Genomic DNA, 18986 nt, shown 5'->3' on the forward strand with positions numbered 1-18986 from the left:
GATATAATGCGGATGTTGGAAACATTATTTTAGCACGTTATTCACCACAATATATATTATATGAAAAGATTATAAGATATATGAAACACTTTAATTTTATAGTAAAAGTTATGTTGTATACGATTTGCATCGCAACTGGTCGTAATGTACAGAAATTATTAATTTACCTCCTTCATACAATTATTTATCTCTAACAATTTTTTTTAGAAGATTTGATAAATCTTCCCCTCACACTTTGATAAGTAGATTCTAGCTGATGGGACTCTGTTTGGTCTAACTACTATCTTGAGTTCTCCCATGTTCTGCACTTTGTATATAGTTCAAGCTCTGCTTAACTCCCTGGTTAGTAGTGAAGATAATCATGTAACCAGCGAGTTCTGATATCCTTGTTTATAATGTGTGCGTGCTGATGTCATCACTTTACTTCAGTGTTCAGTAAGAAAGCTTGTGTATTATAAAGAAATGCACCTGTACTGTAACTTTTACAGTAGGCTTATAACCTCTACTTTTATATGATGTCAGAACTATGACTTGCAATATCCATCTAATTTAAGGAAGGAAATGCATTATCCCATTTATTAACTTCTCTATAGAGATCTCCTCACACATATTCTGTTTTTAGTGACATTTAAACAACCATATATTGTCGGGGGGCATGTTTGGTTTACTTTTGCTTTTTACCTATTTTCTCATTTGTGTTTTGTATCCCATTCAGAACGATCAATAGCAACAATTTTTTTACCCACTACTGCAGTGGTTCCCAAACTGTGTGCCTAGGATCCCTGGGGTGCCTTGGTGATCTCACAGGGGTGCCTTGGCCAGGGCCAGTGGTAAGCAAGTCAGGGGACTACTTGGTAATTATTTTGGCTTAGGGGTGCCTTGAAAATATTATGGAGGCCCTAAGGGTGTCTTGAACTGAAAAAGTTTGGAATCCACTGCACTACTGTAAAAAAATAACAGGACACAGTTTATTGTGGCCCACATAAGTAGATGTATACATCCCATCTATTCACAAAAGCTGTGTCCTCAAAACCTATTGATGTTTGTCTGTCCGTTCTCTTCAGCTCTGCTCTTGCACAGTTGGGTGGATACTCCATACAACAGTATTAAGCAGCTGTCGGTCAGCTCTGTCACATTGCACAAAAGAAACACTTGTACATTTTGGTGGGGATTCACTTACAACCTTTTCCCTGAACCCCCCTATCTGAAATGTGCAGTTTGAGACCTGTGGATAAAGCTGGGTACATACTACAAAAAATTACTGCAGATGTGATTTCTGAATTGATTTTACCCACAACTGAAAGTCCAGATGAGCATGCAGAATCTTGTGTACACGATTCACCTTCAGGTCTGTGCTCTTCTGCTGAAAAGATTGTGACTCTGCACACTCTATAGAGATCTGCCTACACTGCTGGACGTGAGTGCATACACAGTTCCACGTTTGCCCGACATCGTTCCATCATTGATCGTTCTTAAGTAGGTTGTAAAATCATCAGACCATATGATGTGCTTTGGTATGAAACACCATGATTGTGGGAGCGTACACGCAATGTCTTACCAAGCGACCATTTATAGTGTAATCAGCATGATATTTGAATGAAAAACCTGTAGTGTGTACCCAGCTTAATAACTGCCAGGACTGTGGTGAGGATTGTAGCAACTGAGACACAGGAGCTGTAGCCATTGAATCATGTGCCACATCACTCCATCCTAGCAGACTAAATACCCCGGACCGGTTCAGTCTGACTTCGGTCTGCTGTGAAATGTGGACTTTCTGCAGATCACTTCTAATAATGGTGGGGATTCCAGGGGTGACCAAACTTCTGTGGGGCAATTCAGACTAATAAATGTGGCGACTTGTCTATAAGAAATATACATATGCTTTTTTCTACACATGCTATGTGACAGACATAAAAGAGGCACTTTTTAGAGAACTAAGAGGCAGGCGATGTTCATGTTTCTGGCATTGTGCACGCATCTCCATTAAATATGTATTATCAATTTCTGTTTCATCCTGCCAAATGCTTCCATGGAATGCTTATCTCTTGTTTTTATGCCAGATAAAAAAAAATATGAAGCTACTTCGTAGACATTCCACAGTAATAAATAAAATATGAGTCTTTATACTACTACTCGTGAGTTATTCAGGCCCCAGTTAAACCAACTGTCTAAATATAGCTTTATTGTAATTCCAGTTAAGACTCTTGTCTGTAAAAGCATGTTTTGGGTTATTTTGCCTCCAGGACCTCGAACAGCAGCCAAACCTTATCTTCCTGCCATACAATGGAGTCATGTGCCCCTGATGAGTTCTTCCAGTCCCTTAACCATGCCGAGCAGACGTTCAAGAAGATGGAGAACTACCTTCGGCACAAGCAGCTTTGTGATGTCGTCCTGATCGCTGGCGATCGTAGGATTCCCGCTCACAGGTGAATCACACTGTCACATTGCATTGTGAGAAAGTAATAACCTGTTCCCAGAGCATTGTAAATATCATCTATACTGAATGGCCTTCACTTATCCTTTTAATAGACATTTTGGGTATTAACGGGTTTTGCAATTGGAAATCTTTTCAAATGGAATGGACGTTGTCCCAGAATTCTACTGCATCGGAACTTGGTTTAGCGGGAACAGATTCTTATAACTGTTACTGCATCTTTATGGACCTAACATTTTTCACGGACTGATTTATGACCTGAACAAATTGTGTCCCGATTTGTTTTTATTTTATGTGTGTGTTCTTCAGACAATAACTGGCATTGTTTTATGTACAATTCAAGTATATTGCTTTATATTGTTCCATATGAGTACAAGTCAGTCGTTCATTCATTTATGATTTGGATTATTGGATTATCTGTTGCTGTGGACAGGGTTTAGCTTCTATGTACTGCTCTTCTGTACCTTTTTCTATACCTTCTCCATTAGTAATGCCAGATAGAGATGTTCCACCCCCTTAACTGCTTCTCAGAAAGTCAACCGTGGACTGAGACAGATAGATATTGTGCTGAATATATTATTGTTATTGCTGATATCACTAAACATGTCTATTCAATTATATTATTTATACATGCAGTAGATACAAAAAGTCTACACACTTTTCGAATTTACTGGTGTTTATGATGTAAAGCCTCTGTCAGACCCTTTTCCACCTTTTAATGGGACTTTCGAACCAATGAAACTTAAGTGAAAAAATAGCCATTTTTTAGGAAAATACATTTGTCAGTACATGCTATTGAATTACTCAATAAACAGATGAAATCTTTATCTTGTCTTTCAGGTTGGTTCTGTCCTCGGTATCCGACTACTTTGCGGCAATGTTCACCAGCGATGTGAGAGAAGCTAAGCAGGAGGAAGTCAAAATGGAGGGTGTAGAACCCAACGCACTTTGGGCCTTAGTTCAGTATTCTTACACAGGTAATATATATATATTTGTTCTGGTGTACATGAGACGTGAACATTATTTGATCAGGGAATATTTTGGCACAATACTAAGCTGTGCAGAGCGGACATTACGTTTTTATACAGTATCATCACGAGAAGTCTCTGCAATGTCAGTGGATGTGGGGTCAACCAAATAAAAATGTTAAATAATAAAATAAGCCCCGCTACCAGACTTACAGTTAAAGGCAAACACCAATTACTTATGAACCTGTTTTGCCGCTCTCTCCTAAAAATAGACACATAACTAGCCAACAGGGTTGCATTTAAAGTTGCCCAAAGGCATTGTAGGTGTTTGTGCACTAAATTCTTGATCAATAGGTAGAAACAGAGGTTGGCGATGGCCAAGAAGCAACAATGGAAATAAAAAGTTAATTCAATTAAATAACAAAACTGTTTTTATGCTGCACCCTAAACTATTATAGTGTTATGTCCAAGGTATGTACCTAGATGTCCTACGTGGTAAATATAGGTGTTTAATGTTGGAAAAATGTTTTTACTTTGTGCTCAGAGTCGTCCTACTGCCCATAGAATAGAAGGCTGCCTAAGGATTTTTTTTAAAAAAACAAAAAAACAATATTTTTTATTTCAGGATGCAAATGCAATAACATGCCCAGCATGTACAAATGTAAAGTGAATACAAAATAAAATACAATTTAGAAACTTTGTATAAACATATTGAAAGTATCTTTTGTTGATAACATTTTATAATGGTATTATAGGGAAGGGGGAAAAATGGGGGCTGATGTCATAATGCAGACAGAGCTCAGAGTGGCTTTACAAAGCCTCTCTGCTCACTATGTCATGTACCATGTGACTGTGGTTACCATGGTAATCCAGAATCCTAACTCATTATAGCAGTTTAAAGGCAAAAAACAAAGGAAGATGGTAAATACCAATAGTGATTTATGTTAAAAAAAATTCAATAAATAAAAAAAACATAAATCATAAAAAAGATAAATATGTGAAAAACCTGATATCAGGCAAACCTCATTAAAAATATAAAAACAGTATTGTGCAGTGTCCGTGATCCTTTAACTCTTCTCACAGCTTCTCTCGCACCAGTAGATATTAGTCCGCGCGTCTTCCCCCTTCTAACCCAATCTCCACAAGCAAATTCAGATTCTAGAAGGTACAAAAGAACAGGGGCGCCTCAATAGTGCATTAACAACATTTTTATTCATAAAATCATATATAAGCTATGCACGTACCAGAGATCTTCAGATTGCGGGCATAGCACATAAAAACAGGGGCTTCTTCTGACGAAGTCTTGTAAGACAATAAACGTAGAGGGTCTGGATGAGGATTACGTTCTGTGAGGTCCACTCTGAACTGCTCAGTAGAAGTATTCCTGTTTTTATGTGTTATGCCTGCAATCTGAAGATCTCTGGTATGTTATACATGATTTTATGAATACAAATTTAGTTAATGCACTATGGAATCACCCCCATTCTTTTGTACCTTGTAAAATAACCCAACATACACTGAGGAGCCATGGCATTAAAACCACTGATAAGTGAAGTGAATAACATTGATTATCTCGTTACAATAGTATCTGTCAAGGCAGCAAGTGAACAGTCAGTTCTTGATGTGTTAGAAGCAGGAAGAAGGGTGAAGAGTAAGGATCTGAGCGAGCTTGACAAGGACCAAATTGTGTTGGCTAGATGACTGGGTCAGAGCATCTTCAAAACGGCAGGTCTTGTGGGACTGTTCCCGGGATACAGTGGTTCGTACCTACCAAATGTGATCCCAGGCAGGACAACCGGCGTCAGAGTCATGGGCGCCCAAGGCTCATTGATGCTCGTGGGGAACGAAGGCTAGCCTGTCTGGGCCAGTCCCACAGAAGAACTTGCTGCGTAGCCGCAGCCTGGTCAGAGTGCCCATGCTGACCCTGTCCACCACCGAAAGCGCCTACAATGAGCATGTGAGCGCCAGAACTGGACCATGGAGCAATGGAAGAAGATGGCCTAGTCTGATGAAATACGTTTCCTATTACATCAAGTGGACGGCCAGGTGCGTGTACGCCGATTACTTGAGGAAGAGATGACACCAGGATGCACTATGGGAAGAAGGCAAGCTGGTGGAGGCAGTGTGATGCTCTGGGCAATGTTCTGCTGGAAAACCTTGGCACCCCTTCATGGCAGTGGTATTCCCTGATGGTAGTGACCTCTGTCAGCAGTATAATGCACCCTGCCACACTGCAAAAATTGTTCAGGAATGGTTTGAGGAACATGACAAAGAGTTCAAGGTGTTGACTTGGCCTCCAAATTCCCCAGATCTCATTGTGAACGAGCATCTGTGGGATGTGCTGGATAAACAGGCCAGACCCATGGAGGCCCCACCTCACCACTTATAGCATCTGCTGCTAACGTCTTTGTGCCAGATACCACAAGTCCCCTTCGGAGGCAGGGCCGTCTTTCCCATTGGGCACAATGGGCAGGTGCCCGGGGGCCCTGCAGCCCAGGGGGGCCCGTCGGAGGCAGCAAAAAAAAAAAAATACTTGGAAAAAAAAAGAAAATACTGACGGGCCCCCCTGGGCTGCAGGGCCCATATATATATAATCTTTTTTTTTTTTTTTATATATATATATAGGGGCCCCAGTGCACTGGTGTGCCCGGGGGCCCAAGATGTTCTTAAGAGGGCCCTGTTCGGAGGTCTTGCAGAGTCCATGCATCAACGTGTTAGAGCTATTTTGGTGGTACATGGGGGACCTACACCATATTATGCAGGTGGTTTTGATGTTGTGGCTGATCGGTGTATATTTATTTTTGGACACTGAAGATAGGCTTTCATGCAGGAAGTAGTCTATGTGCAAAGTGGAGCATTATAAAATGGGTCTATGAGACACTGGAGTACATGCCTTGATTTTGAATATTTTTGATGCACCTTGTTCTCCCAGGAGCTTTTACTGTCTGTCTGTTGCTTGCATTTAATTTTCGGTTGTAGTATCCCTTTTTGCCCTTTTTTGCCTTTTTTTGCCCTATGCATAATAAATGGGTTAAAAAGAATTCCACTTCTTCTCACATATATTCTATTTTGTTTTTGTTGTATGTTACTTGAAATGTGTTGTACCCTGCTTTTCTGAGTCCATTAAGTCATAGTTTGAGCTGCTGTTTAGTGATCCAGATAATTTAGTCTCTTGTGTCCTGGTGCAGAAGTCTGAATAATATTTAACTAGTATAAACCAGACACCAAGTGATATTGGACTTAAAGGGTCATTATAGTCAAAGTTGATTCAAAATGAAGACCCAGCTTGTTAAATTCATACCTGTATGTGCATCATTGGCTATAATATGTCATAAACTAAAGAACAAGTAGAGTGACTGTAAGCTTGCGAGCAGAACCTTCTCACCTCTTTGTATGTTTTACCCAGTTTGTTTATTAGTTTACTATGTTTGTCCCCAATTGTAAAGCGCTACGGAATATGTTGGCGCTATATAAATAAATGATGATGATGATGATGATGAGTGACCTTTTTATATGAATATGTTTAAAAGGCTGTGAAATAATTACTGAAATACACCTGAACTAAATTCTGTTTATGTGTCTATATATGTTCACCACTCTGAGCATGCTGACATGTCAGGAAGGAGGTGCTTATCTAACTGAGCAGGCAGTGACTGAGGGACATTCAACTTGTTTTGTAGAAATGCACTGTGTGGATTGGTAGATTTAGATATAAGGACAGGTGGTGTCACAGCAGGTCAAATAACTGCAGTCTCAGGGCCTGAGTCAGTAAGAAGAGTAAGCTAGAAGGAGGAGTAAATGTTCCCCGGTACAAACCTTGTTACAATGCAAAGGGTGCAAATTTATTATTATTTTGCACAAAAGTTAAATACTGGCTGTTTTTTCATCTAGCACACAAATACTTGATAGATTTATTTTTACACTTTAATTTAAAGTTTATCTAAGACGTGCCCTACCCTAACTATAAATCTGTCCCCACATCTTAAATTTACATCCCCCTCCAATGCAACATGGTTTTGCCCAGGTGTAAAGTTACTTCTTTTTTTATGCTTTGCTCTCCTTAATGACTCAGACTCTCAGTGTTTTTAACTTGCATGAGATCACACTATGACTGTCCTAAAGATGTGGGGATAGGAAAGCTGCAGTGGAATATTGGGTTAAAGCTGGTTAGTTCACCTTCATCTTTAAAATATTTTAAAAATTAAATTTTGTAGTTTTAGTGGTCATTTAAGATGTTTGACATGGTAATGTAAACTTATCTATGTCATCGTGCGTCGTTGTCCTTTATTATTAACTATTTTAGGCATGCACAATTCTCACTGCTTACATAAACTATAATAAGAACATTCAGTATTATCTTATGTTATATAGAAAAAAACAGTTCTAACAATCCTAAGAGCTTTACTAATCTCTCTGCAGGTCGCTTGGAGTTAAAAGAAGAGAACATTGAAAGTCTCCTGTCCACTGCCTGCCTTCTGCAGCTGCCTCTGGTCGTAGAAGCTTGCTGTAAATTCCTAATGAAACAGCTTCACCCCTCCAACTGCCTGGGCATTCGCTCTTTTGCTGATGCACAAGGATGTACTGATTTACACAAAGTGGCCCACAATTACACAATGGTGAGTATTTCTCTATATCTTGGCAGAATACTGAATCATTTTACAGCATATTCTGTGTAATACCGAACTGCATCTGAACCTAATTTGCATATTTAATATAAGCAGCAGCCTATGTGATAAAATCATATTTCCTTTTTTTTTTTCTCCTGGAAGAGATAACTTTGTTCTATACAGAGACATCTGAATTTCCATTTGGTTTCTCCAAGTCCCAGGGGTAAATGTATCAAGAATTTTCCAGCGAGTTTGAAAAGTGGAGATGTTGCCTATAGCAACCTAGATTCAGATTCTAGCTGTCATTTTGTAGAATGTACTAAATAAATGATAACTAGAATCTGATTAGATTTTCAAACCCACCGGAAAACTCTCAGCTTGATACATTTACCCACCAGTCTCAAAACCCTTAGGAATTGACAGTAGGATTTTTTTTAATTTTATTTTTTACTTACTTCTTCCTAGTTTCTGTTTTGTTTTTTTTTGTTTTTTTTTTGTTTGGATACTGTGGGAGCGATTTCAATTCAGTGTGAGGTCCTATAGGAACCCTGCATGCGGCTATTTGCGGGTATTTTAGTATCCGTGAGCAAAAATAAGAAATGTTTTAGTAACGGAATATCCCGTGGAGTTTCATCACGCGAGGTTCCGACGGGTCTTCGCCTGGAATTGAATTCCCTCTGGTGACTCTGAACAATATATTCCATAACCTTTTAAAACAAGCAAAAAAAACAAACATTCAAATAGGCAGATTTGGACTAGTTGTTTCTTTCTATCATCACATTCAATATTTCTCATTTTCAAAATCACATTTTAAACTTATGTTTCCTGAAATGTGCTGCGTATGTGCATTCTGACTCTTCTGAAATTAAAATGTTGTTTTTTTTTCATGTTTCCTTATTGTACTCTGATGCACCTTTTATATAGGTGATATTTATATAGTTCATATTAAATGAGAATAAAACACATAGAAAATGCATCACCCTTTTATGTTGTTGTTTGGCTGATTGATGAACAGAAATTGATTTTTAGCAATAATGAATATTATGAAATAACTGCAGCATTGCTCCTGTTACATTGGGGCCCATAATGTGTGTCCAGCCTTATTTATTTATACCTGCTTCTGGAAAGATCACATTTTATGGAAAGCAATTTTGAAAACGCTTGATAATTATAGATGCTAATGTAATTGTTTTAATTATTCACCAATATACATTTCCATCCATTCCTAATCATCCTTGTATGATAAATTTTATTTAGAAAAGTTTGGTTGAAGTGAAAATATCGGATGTACATGATATAAGGATATTGCCATTTTCCAGCTAAGCCTGCCAACTGCTTAGTGCTGGTCATTAGTTTGCTAGGAATTAGTGACGTTGTCTACAGATAATCATGTGTTCTGGAAACTGGTATGGAAACATTGAGGGGAAGAATTATGATAGACTTGTACGCTTCTGGCGTAGATCTAATATCCATCTGTCAGAGCAGGTTGTGCAGAGTTGTAGCAATGCCATGCTCTGAAAAATATACTGCTCCTACCACCTAGGCACTGGATTGTACACAGGGAAGTAACAGTATCAATGAGGGAAAGGCCATCCATTGTATAGCAGTGTCTGTGTCTATACACACAAGATAATTTTTTGTAGCAAAATCATATCGATGTCGGGGTCTGTACACTGCTAAACTACTCTGCAGTCAGCCTGCATTGCAATGGATGTGACCCATGTTAAAATGCAGCTTTTCTGTTCTTCCTATACAATAAAGGATAATTTGCTTTATAGAACACTCTATTGCTGGGTTTCTGGTGTGAATCGCCATGTAGATAAGTCAATAAGATAAAATAAGGGCGGTGATAAAGAGATGGATGAAATGAACAACACATAGAGGATCAGCGGTAACACCTCTAAGCATAGGTAAAATATAGAATAAGTGTCTTCAAAAGCAGAACGATGACTGAGTAAGGGTGCATCTGGGTGACTGTATATGTGTATGCAGTCATATGACAAATAAAGTACACCCTCTTTCAAATCTCTGTTTCTACGTATCAGGACTTAATTAATAATCCTCTAGTCCTCAACAAATCCTAAAATGTAATCAATCTAATCTTATGTGACAATTTGACGTTACTTTGCAGTTAGTTAACAAAAAATGAGCCAGCAGTTAGAAATCATGTGTGAAAAGGTATGTACACTGGATGTTGGGGTTCCGGATGGTAGTGTGAAGCTGCACAACATGTGAGTTCTTGGAGAGTTTCTACACCTGCATTAGGCATTCCTTTACTAAAATCTCCTGAATCTGACGGCAAATGTAAATCGAAGCGCAGTAAATGAGAGAAAAAAACGCACCAGAACAGTAATGAAGAGAGAACACAAGTAGTGAACCACAGACAGCAGATTTACTTTCAGATTCAACATCATGTGGAGACATGGTCCTAGCAATAAAGTCAGGACCGGATTAAGGGAATGGAGGCCCTTGGGCTAAGGGGGCCTCCATTCCCCCGTGAGGGCCCCCCCTCCCCGTGATCCGAGCCGCCCCTCCCCCATCCGGTGATCTGAGCCGCCCCTCCTCCCCCCGGTGATCCGAGCCGCTACCCACGGCACTTACCTCCTTCCCCGGCGCGTGAGAGTGAGACTCACGAGATCTCCTCAGTAAGGAGACTACAGCGCGCCGGGGATGTACTGCAGTGAAAGTGCTCAGCAGCACTGATCGGGCTGGGGGCGCCCCCGCCCCCGACCGATCAATACTGCTGCTGAGCACTTTCAAGGGCCCCCTGGATGCCATAGGCCCTTGGGCTATAGCCCAGTTAGCCCTATGGTTAATCCGGCCCTGAATAAAGTAGACCATGGAACTGATAATAGCTGCACAGGAAGCTTTACAGTCACATTGTGAGAGATGAAAGATCAGCAAGCAAGTGAATACCAATTATTATAGAATTGTGAATGCAGTGTGCTATGTCCTCCCTTAAATAAACTAATCTAACAACGGAGTGGCTCAAGAACCAAAAGTTGACTGTCCTACAATGGATTAGTCAACTCCCTGATCTTAATCCAATTAAGAATCTGTGTCACTATTTGAGAATTGAGGTGCACAGGAGTCATCCAAATAACTTGAACAACCTGAACCAAATATGGATGAATGGTCCAAAGTCACTCTCGAACAGTGTGCAAGGAAGGTCTTCAAATCAATTTATTTCCCCAATCCGGCTTACCCTATCAAGGTGGTGCCCATTAGGCTTACTAAACTAGGCATTAAGGACTGTACTAAGCAATTCATGAGTTTTGTGTGGGGAGGTAGAAAGTGGAGCATTTCTTTATCTTCCACATATTACAGCTTTATCTCACTCGGTTTTAAAAAATGGCTACAAACTGGTTAATTTCTTATAAGAATTGCACGATTAAACTAGAAGGGAACTTTTTGTGCCATATTCCCCACCTGCTTTGTTACTGTCATGGTGCTGGTTGCTCCAAGGTGAGAACCACTTTGCTGGCGTTGCTATCAGAGGCGCTTAGTCCAAGCTGCTTAGTCCTGAGAGGACGGGTTGTGAGGAATAAGTTGAAGTCGAAGGGTTGGAGAAGATGGAATACAGTTATACATACTGGGGAACCCTCACAAAAAAAGTAAAAGATTTCTGCTTTAAAGAAATAAGCAAGAATAAAGTCCTTAAGAAGTCATATTGGGATGGGGGAGGGTTAGCATTCAGGCCAGAGGCAGGGTCCACTGCAGTTAAAATAATTGCTCATTGTGCAGTTATTTTCAATGAAATGAGCCACAAGGAATTGTGTATAATACATTCAGCTTAAAAGGCTCTGTATATTGTTTATCCAAAATTTTCTGTTGCATAGACAGAGAGAAAAGACCAGCATTTTATTCATGAATGGCCCTAATGTCAGTTCTACAGAAAGTGCTTGTACACGGTAACGTACGTATGTGTGTGAATATTACAACAAGTTTTTGTCATAATAGAGACTTCACAACTGCTAATTATTCTGGCCCCATTGGTTTAATTATCAACAACTGCACATACACTTCACAGAAATCCATTACATAACTTTCTACTCATTCTTTGCAGGAACATTTCATGGAAGTAATAAGAAATCAAGAGTTTCTGTTGCTGCCCGGGGCAGAAATTGCTAAATTGTTGGCAAGCGATGATATGAATATTCCCTGTGAAGAAACCATTCTGAACGCTCTTCTGACTTGGGTCCGGCACGACGTGGAACAAAGGAGACGTGACCTCAATAAACTGCTTGCTTATATCCGGTTACCTCTGCTGTCACCACAGGTACATCACGTCACCGCGCTCTCAGTATATTTTATAGGGTTCAAAAGCTGTCTTGGACACCTGAAAAGTGTTGTTATAAGCATGAAGTCATGTGTGCATTGTGTATTAGTAGAATCTTATAAGAATACATTATACTACACATAGTAGAAACATACTCGCCAACTTATGACATTCGGCGTCCGGGAGCTGCCAGAGGAGGTGGGCGTGCGGGGGGGGGGGGCTTAGAAATTTGCGTTATTTTGCCAAATGCCATGATTCTCAGGCATTTTGGATTTAATTCTGGCTACTTCACTAGGAAGTGGGCAGATGCGGGATGCTGCCATACTCTCCCGGGAGTCCGGGAGACCCACCCGGAATACGGAAGTCTCCCGGACATTCCGGGAGAGTTGGCAAGTATGAATCAAAATCTGTAGGAAATTATAGTTTGGGATTTTCAATTGTAAGATTTATTTTTCTTAACAAGCACTGTGTGTAAAATAGTGTTTACTGACACTGTGCCAATTACCTTATGTATTGCATCAGCTTTTTATGGACTCTGTTCTGACACTAATTTTATGCAATGCAAATGATTATTCACCAGATGAGCTACCTGAATAGAATAGTGACAAACCTGGACAGTCTGTGGGCAATGTTAGAATTAAAAATGTGCCAATTATTACTCACACTTTTTTGAGAATTTTAACCTGGACCTTATATTAGCACATAGAAAAACACATTATTATAATGTGGACTATGTCCCAGGATGTAATTATGTATTGAGCCGTGACATTCTGGGATATATTAAGACACCACTGCTTTATGCACTTTTCGTGTATACGCCATAAGTTATTCATTGTAAACCACACATAGTTGTATTCGTGGCATAACTACAGTGACGACGCCACAGACATGGCAACCGTGTGACATGGACATCCAGAAAGTGCAGTGTTAGGGCCAGGAACTACTGATTAGGTTCCGTATTCTATAGCAGAATTCATATTCTAGAATATTGTGTCACCGTTATGCAGTGATGTCACTGTGCGGCGCACTCACAGTATCTTAGAATGTGCGTGTTGTGTTTTTCACCCTCCCCTTCCCGTCTTCTGCTGTTCTTTAGATGCGGGCAGGTAGAAGAAGAGGAGGCAGGGAATGGGGGCCCAGAATTCCACCTGCACTGGGGCCCAGTGCCCAAAAGATACACCACTGAGTAATGCCTTTCTGCCAACTACCAATGTTTTCCAGTAATAATAATGGAGCAGGGAGCTTCGGTTAAAGAACAAGTAACAAAAAAGAAAATGAAAAGAAAAATTTAAATATAGTGACCATAAAAGCAGTTCTACAATATGTAATTCCTGATTAGTCTGCACTAGGCAGGCGGCTAGGTTGCCTGTATGATAAATATAGACACAAATAGGGAAGTGTTATTACGTAGAGGATATGAAGGCGGACACACCCCAGTCTTTTAAATCCTGCAAAGTCAGACTGAAAATACATCCATTATTCTCCCTCTATGTTATTTAGCTCCAAGGATGTGTGGCAAGATCAGGTCTGTAATTTAAATGACAGTAATACATAGAATAATACCAATACAATTCCACTTGTACAGAAAGATCTATTACTAACCAGATTGACCTAATGCCTGAGACTCTCATTGGCTTTATGTATTATTGAAGATCTTGTAGGTGACACATGCGCATTGATGTTTCAAACCTATTTATTCATCTTTAGGATAATATACCACTGGCTTCCTCATGAATATCATTGTAGTCTCACAGCTGACGATTGGTCTGGAGGAATATGCAATGTCATAGTGTCTTGGTGTTAGTTTCTTGCAGACATGGAGAATAATGCACTATTTAGGGACGACATTGAGTGTCAGAAGCTGATAATGGAAGCCATGAAATACCATTTGTTGCCTGAGAGGAGACCTATGTTACAGAGCCCTCGCACGAAGCCCAGGAAGTCTACGGTGGGGGTGCTGTTTGCTGTTGGGGGAATGGATGCAACAAAAGGTACAACTGTGTGTTTCAGTGATTAAAGATTAGAAATGAAATAAATGTAATATTAATGCCTGGTGTAGTTTAGGAATGGAAAGAAATCCTCTTCTTGAGCCTTTGTAAGATACATTACTGGTGCGAGCTAATTCCTCCGTCGTGCACACAATTTAGCCTCTGAAAGTTGAATAATTATTAACTCTACAGAAATCTAAATGAATAAGTGAAAAACGTCACTGTTAATTAGACATTCAATTTGTTTTAAATGTTCATTCTTTCTATCTTGGTATCTGGATTTCTAGTGATATGGGTCAATATATTCAGCGTAATGTCCAGCCTCAGATTGATTACCTTAGGAGCCGAGTTGGGGTGTGGAAGCAGCTGCCATTGTCGGTCACAGGTAGAATTAATCTGGTCAAAATGATAGTTCAACCAAAGTTTCTGTATGTTTTGCAGCAGTCGCCGGTCTATATCCCCCATAGTACATTCCGTTACATAGAACGTCTTATGGCTTCTTTGATATGGGCAGGCAGGAGGGCAAAAGTTAAACTCACTACCTTATATCGTTCTCGAGGATCGGGGGGCTTGGCTTTGCCGAATCTACGGCTTTATTATTTTGCCACCCAGTTAGCACATATTGAAGTTTGGTTTAGGTCAAGGCTGGGTCTAGACTTGCATGATTTTTTGGTTTCTGAGACAGGATCTAGTCATACACGTGTGCAGTTTCTTCTGGCCGGAAGAAAAGTTGGGAGGGACCCCCCTTTATTAACACAGGCCATAAAGGTTTGGAGATTGTCATCCCAGATTGGAGGTGGAATGGATCTGGATCCATGCACTCCACAATGGGACAATTTGGATTTTGAAGAGCTGACTAAGATGGAGGGGGCTGGAGCTTGGCGAAACTACAATATAACACACATTGGACAATTGTATGAGAATGGTATATTATATTCATTTGAGCAACTTCAGACACTACATGAACTACCTAGGGGTTACTTTTATATATATTTGCAATTAAGAAATGCTCTGGCCTCGCAGTTTCGGGAAGCTACTCCGAGCTTTAACGCAGATTCCTTAAGGGTGCAACTGTCAAAGTTGGGCCAGAGGCGGCAAATCTCCTTTATGTATTCAATTTTGGTGGAAGGATCTGGCGAAGGGGGCTTGCCGGAGCTGCGATGCAGGTGGGAGGGAGATCTGGGGCGTTTCAGTGATAAGGCATGGGGTATGGTGTTATGTAGCCCAAAGGAGGTCACCGCATCAGTTAGATTTCGCCAAGTTCAATTTTTTCTGCTACACAGAGCATATCTCACCCCTCTTCGGCTTTCTAAGTTCAGTGGCGGCCAGAAAGTGTTGTGTCCCAAATGTAGGAGCGAGGAGGGGGGCTTCTGGCATATGCTCTGGGAATGTCCGCTGGTTTCATCCTTTTGGGGAAAGGTGGAGGACTGTATTAAAAGATTGGAGGTGGGAGTGAATGCCCTGACTCCAAGGCTCTGTATATTCGGTTTAGGCCTGAATAAAAAAACTCGTAGACTCATTAGATTGCTTATCAATACGTTACTCATGCTGGCAAAGGTAGTGATAGCTAGGAAATGGGTGGCACCAGAAGGTCCGACATTGAATAGCTGGATTGACCTTGTTAACGATACAGTCGGGCATGAAAGGTTCATGTATACCAGCAGGAATTTGGTGGATAAGTATGAAAGAATATGGTATAGATGGAGGATATCCCCGTATGTCACGGAGGGATTGAGAGAAGTGGAACTCTCCTGATTGAAGCTTGGGGCAGACATCCAGCCGCCTATTATGTTATTAAGATCAACGATTGTATCTTGTATTGCCAAAGCTGTACCATTATTTCACTATATCTTGGAAAAATTTATATATCTTTACTTGGAAATGCGAATGTCAATGTTTTTTTGCTTTTTCTAACTGCATGGTGTACATATACTTGACAATACTTGTATCACTGTATGGGGTATAGTTGGGGGGATAACCTACTGTGTTGGGTTTTTTCTTGTTGTTTAAAGGAAAAAATGCAATAAAATTTTACCTGATTTAAAAAAAATGTTCATTCTTTCAGTACAATGGCGGTAGATGTTCTTTACTGTTGCTGTCTGTTAGACAACTTATCCTGTAATGCCAGTTGGTTTATATAAAGAGCTGCTAATAGCATTGCTGGTTATCTCTGGAACATTGTGGGAGCTTCCCAGAGCTGAATATAGTTGAAATAAGGCGTTCATAATGGGGAAGGTTTTTCCCTATGCACTCTGGACTTACTGTCAGTAATACAGGCCCTGCACATGCATGTTGTGTCTGCAAATGATCCTTTTGCCTGTTAGAAAAATGACATTAGAATCAATCTGATTAAGTTCAGACTCATTCATTGACCAATGGCTGCATTGTTATGTGTGTGTGATCATAGGCTGACTGATGCATCTGTGATACGTTCAATACCAGTAAGCTGATGTGCGCAGTTTGATCCACCAAGTGTGTATCTACATTGTGCACAAATCCCGTCTGTGATTGGGTTGAAAGGATACATCTGTCTGTATGTGGCTAGCAGAAGACCTATGATTGGTATTGTAGTCAGCTTTTCTTAGCTTAAAATGGCTACTAAAAGAGTGAAATAACTTGCAGTGCGGTAGACAGCAAATTTACATGCAATTATATGTGGGAAGTTTTATATTAAGTTATAAATATATTATGTATTTGTGAACCAATATTGCCATTTAAATGTGCCCTTAAGAAATGAAAGCATTAATCATTAAAATGAATTTTTCTATGCTTACTCTGCTCGGGGAAGAGTATAGAAAACACTGCCCACAAACCAAATGCGAGAGCTCTGCTTGGGCCATCCCCAATTCTAATCTATACAACGCTCCCAGGCTCCGCTTCGTATATAAACAGGAGCATGGCAGGACCTCTTTTTTTTTTTTTTTTTTTCATAGTAACAAACCAAAATATTTACTAAATATGTATACACGCAAATTCTATCACAACTATTGTTTACACGAAAGCAAAAAACATGGCATACAAACAAAAATGCATTTGTGTAATAAAGGTAAATAAATATAGATAAATAAATATCCTAGAAAAAAACACCTGTAAAGGATCATATTTAGAGCTGGTGCCTAATTATTAAGAATAAACAAGCCCTTTATTAATAACTGTGAAGATTATAAGTTTGTGCCCATCTGTCCATCAGGCAGGACCTCTTTAAAGCTTAAGGCCTGCATTGATAATCTGCTTTTCAGTATGGCTTTTTCCTATAACGTTTAGTTTTTAACAGTACAGTGATGGGGTTAAAAATGTGTACATACACAACAACAATAACAGCTGGCATTAAGAATGTACTATACTCTATGAAGGCTAGTGTCAGACTGATGATTTAAAACGCTGTGATTCCCCATGCATTTTAATGTTCCACTGATGGAGCATATCATCATTTCCTGGTTGTTAAACTGTGGCATTCTAAATTGCCCATTTGACCGTGCACTTAGAGTGTACTTTTAAATGTAAGCCTAAATAAACTACTTACCGAGAATGAATAATTTAAATGCTCTTCTTCCTGTCTAGGAGCTACCAGTATTGAAAAGTATGATTTGCGTACCAACCTGTGGACACCGGTAGCAAACATGAATGGAAGGAGGCTACAGTTTGGTGTTGCCGTGTTGGACGACAAACTGTATGTTGTTGGTGGGAGAGATGGACTGAAGACGCTGAATACTGTGGAGTGTTATAATCCCAAAACAAAAACATGGAGTGTTATGCCACCCATGTCTACACATCGACACGGCCTTGGTAAGCACAGGGGTCCAATGCTTCTAAAAGTGTCCAAAAATTCACATTGACATTTGACTTAAGTTGACTAATAGATTATTTACTGTATCTTGTTACAGCATTTATAACGTTATTTCTATATAACAGGTCAGCTTTATACTGTAGCATTGTGTTTTCTGTATTACATTTAGCCTTAGAAACAATTTGTATAATGAAAGATTAAATGGGGCAAGTTGGAAGAGACAACATAAGAATAATTGGAGAAACTGGACCAATTCTTTTCATTCTTATTATTTCACATCCCTACTTTAATTTGAATTAGTGACTATTCCAACTGTGCCATGTTAGTAACTAAGACAACATTGAGGTTTTATCTGTAACATTGACAATCGCCTATTTCTATGTATCCCGATTGCACCATGTACACAGGTAAATAGTGTCTGCTTGGTGGTACTGTGACCCTGTACACCAATACTGTTCTCTTCCTTTGTTAATAGGACCATTAAGCTAGAACAGGGTAATAATTGTATTGGTAAAACATATTCACCTATGTATACTCTGTGTAATAGGTGTGGCAGTCTTAGAAGGTCCCATGTATGCTATTGGTGGCCACGATGGTTGGAGCTACCTGAACACAGTGGAAAGGTGGGATCCTCAGGCTAGGCAGTGGAACTTCGTGGCTAGTATGTCAACTCCCAGGAGCACTGTTGGTGTAGCCGTCCTAGGTGGAAAGTGAGTAAATAAACACTGTTCAATACTTTATCGTATTCAGTATCAAACAAAATATGTATAAGCCAAATTAAGTTTGTCTGTCCTCTGTTGAAAATATAGGATCTATATTTAAATATATATTTCAAAAAATTCTCATCATTGCATGATTTACCTACATTTTATATGATTTACTTATTATCTTGGTTGTATTGTGTTACATTGTATGACCTTCTT

At 39.7% G+C, this 18986-nt stretch overlaps 1 protein-coding gene across 4 annotated transcripts in view; it reads left to right on the plus strand.

Moving 5' to 3' along the window:
* KLHL5 (kelch like family member 5) overlaps positions 1 to 18986 on the plus strand; it is an 88201-nt gene that overhangs the window by 60504 nt on the left and 8711 nt on the right. For 3 of the 4 annotated variants that reach the window (XM_075194787.1, XM_075194788.1, XM_075194786.1), the window contains exons 2-8: positions 2244 to 2426; positions 3275 to 3411; positions 7822 to 8018; positions 12076 to 12288; positions 14093 to 14279; positions 17838 to 18062; positions 18611 to 18773. In XM_075194787.1, the coding sequence (XP_075050888.1) occupies positions 2244 to 2426; positions 3275 to 3411; positions 7822 to 8018; positions 12076 to 12288; positions 14093 to 14279; positions 17838 to 18062; positions 18611 to 18773 (1305 nt within the window). Of the gene's footprint in view, positions 1 to 808; positions 831 to 2243; positions 2427 to 3274; positions 3412 to 7821; positions 8019 to 12075; positions 12289 to 14092; positions 14280 to 17837; positions 18063 to 18610; positions 18774 to 18986 lie in introns of those variants that run through there. The other variant, XM_075194789.1, reaches the window with a different exon arrangement.

The sequence above is a fragment of the Mixophyes fleayi genome, chromosome 1, assembly GCF_038048845.1.
Source record: "Mixophyes fleayi isolate aMixFle1 chromosome 1, aMixFle1.hap1, whole genome shotgun sequence".
NCBI classification, from domain to species: domain Eukaryota; kingdom Metazoa; phylum Chordata; class Amphibia; order Anura; family Limnodynastidae; genus Mixophyes; species Mixophyes fleayi.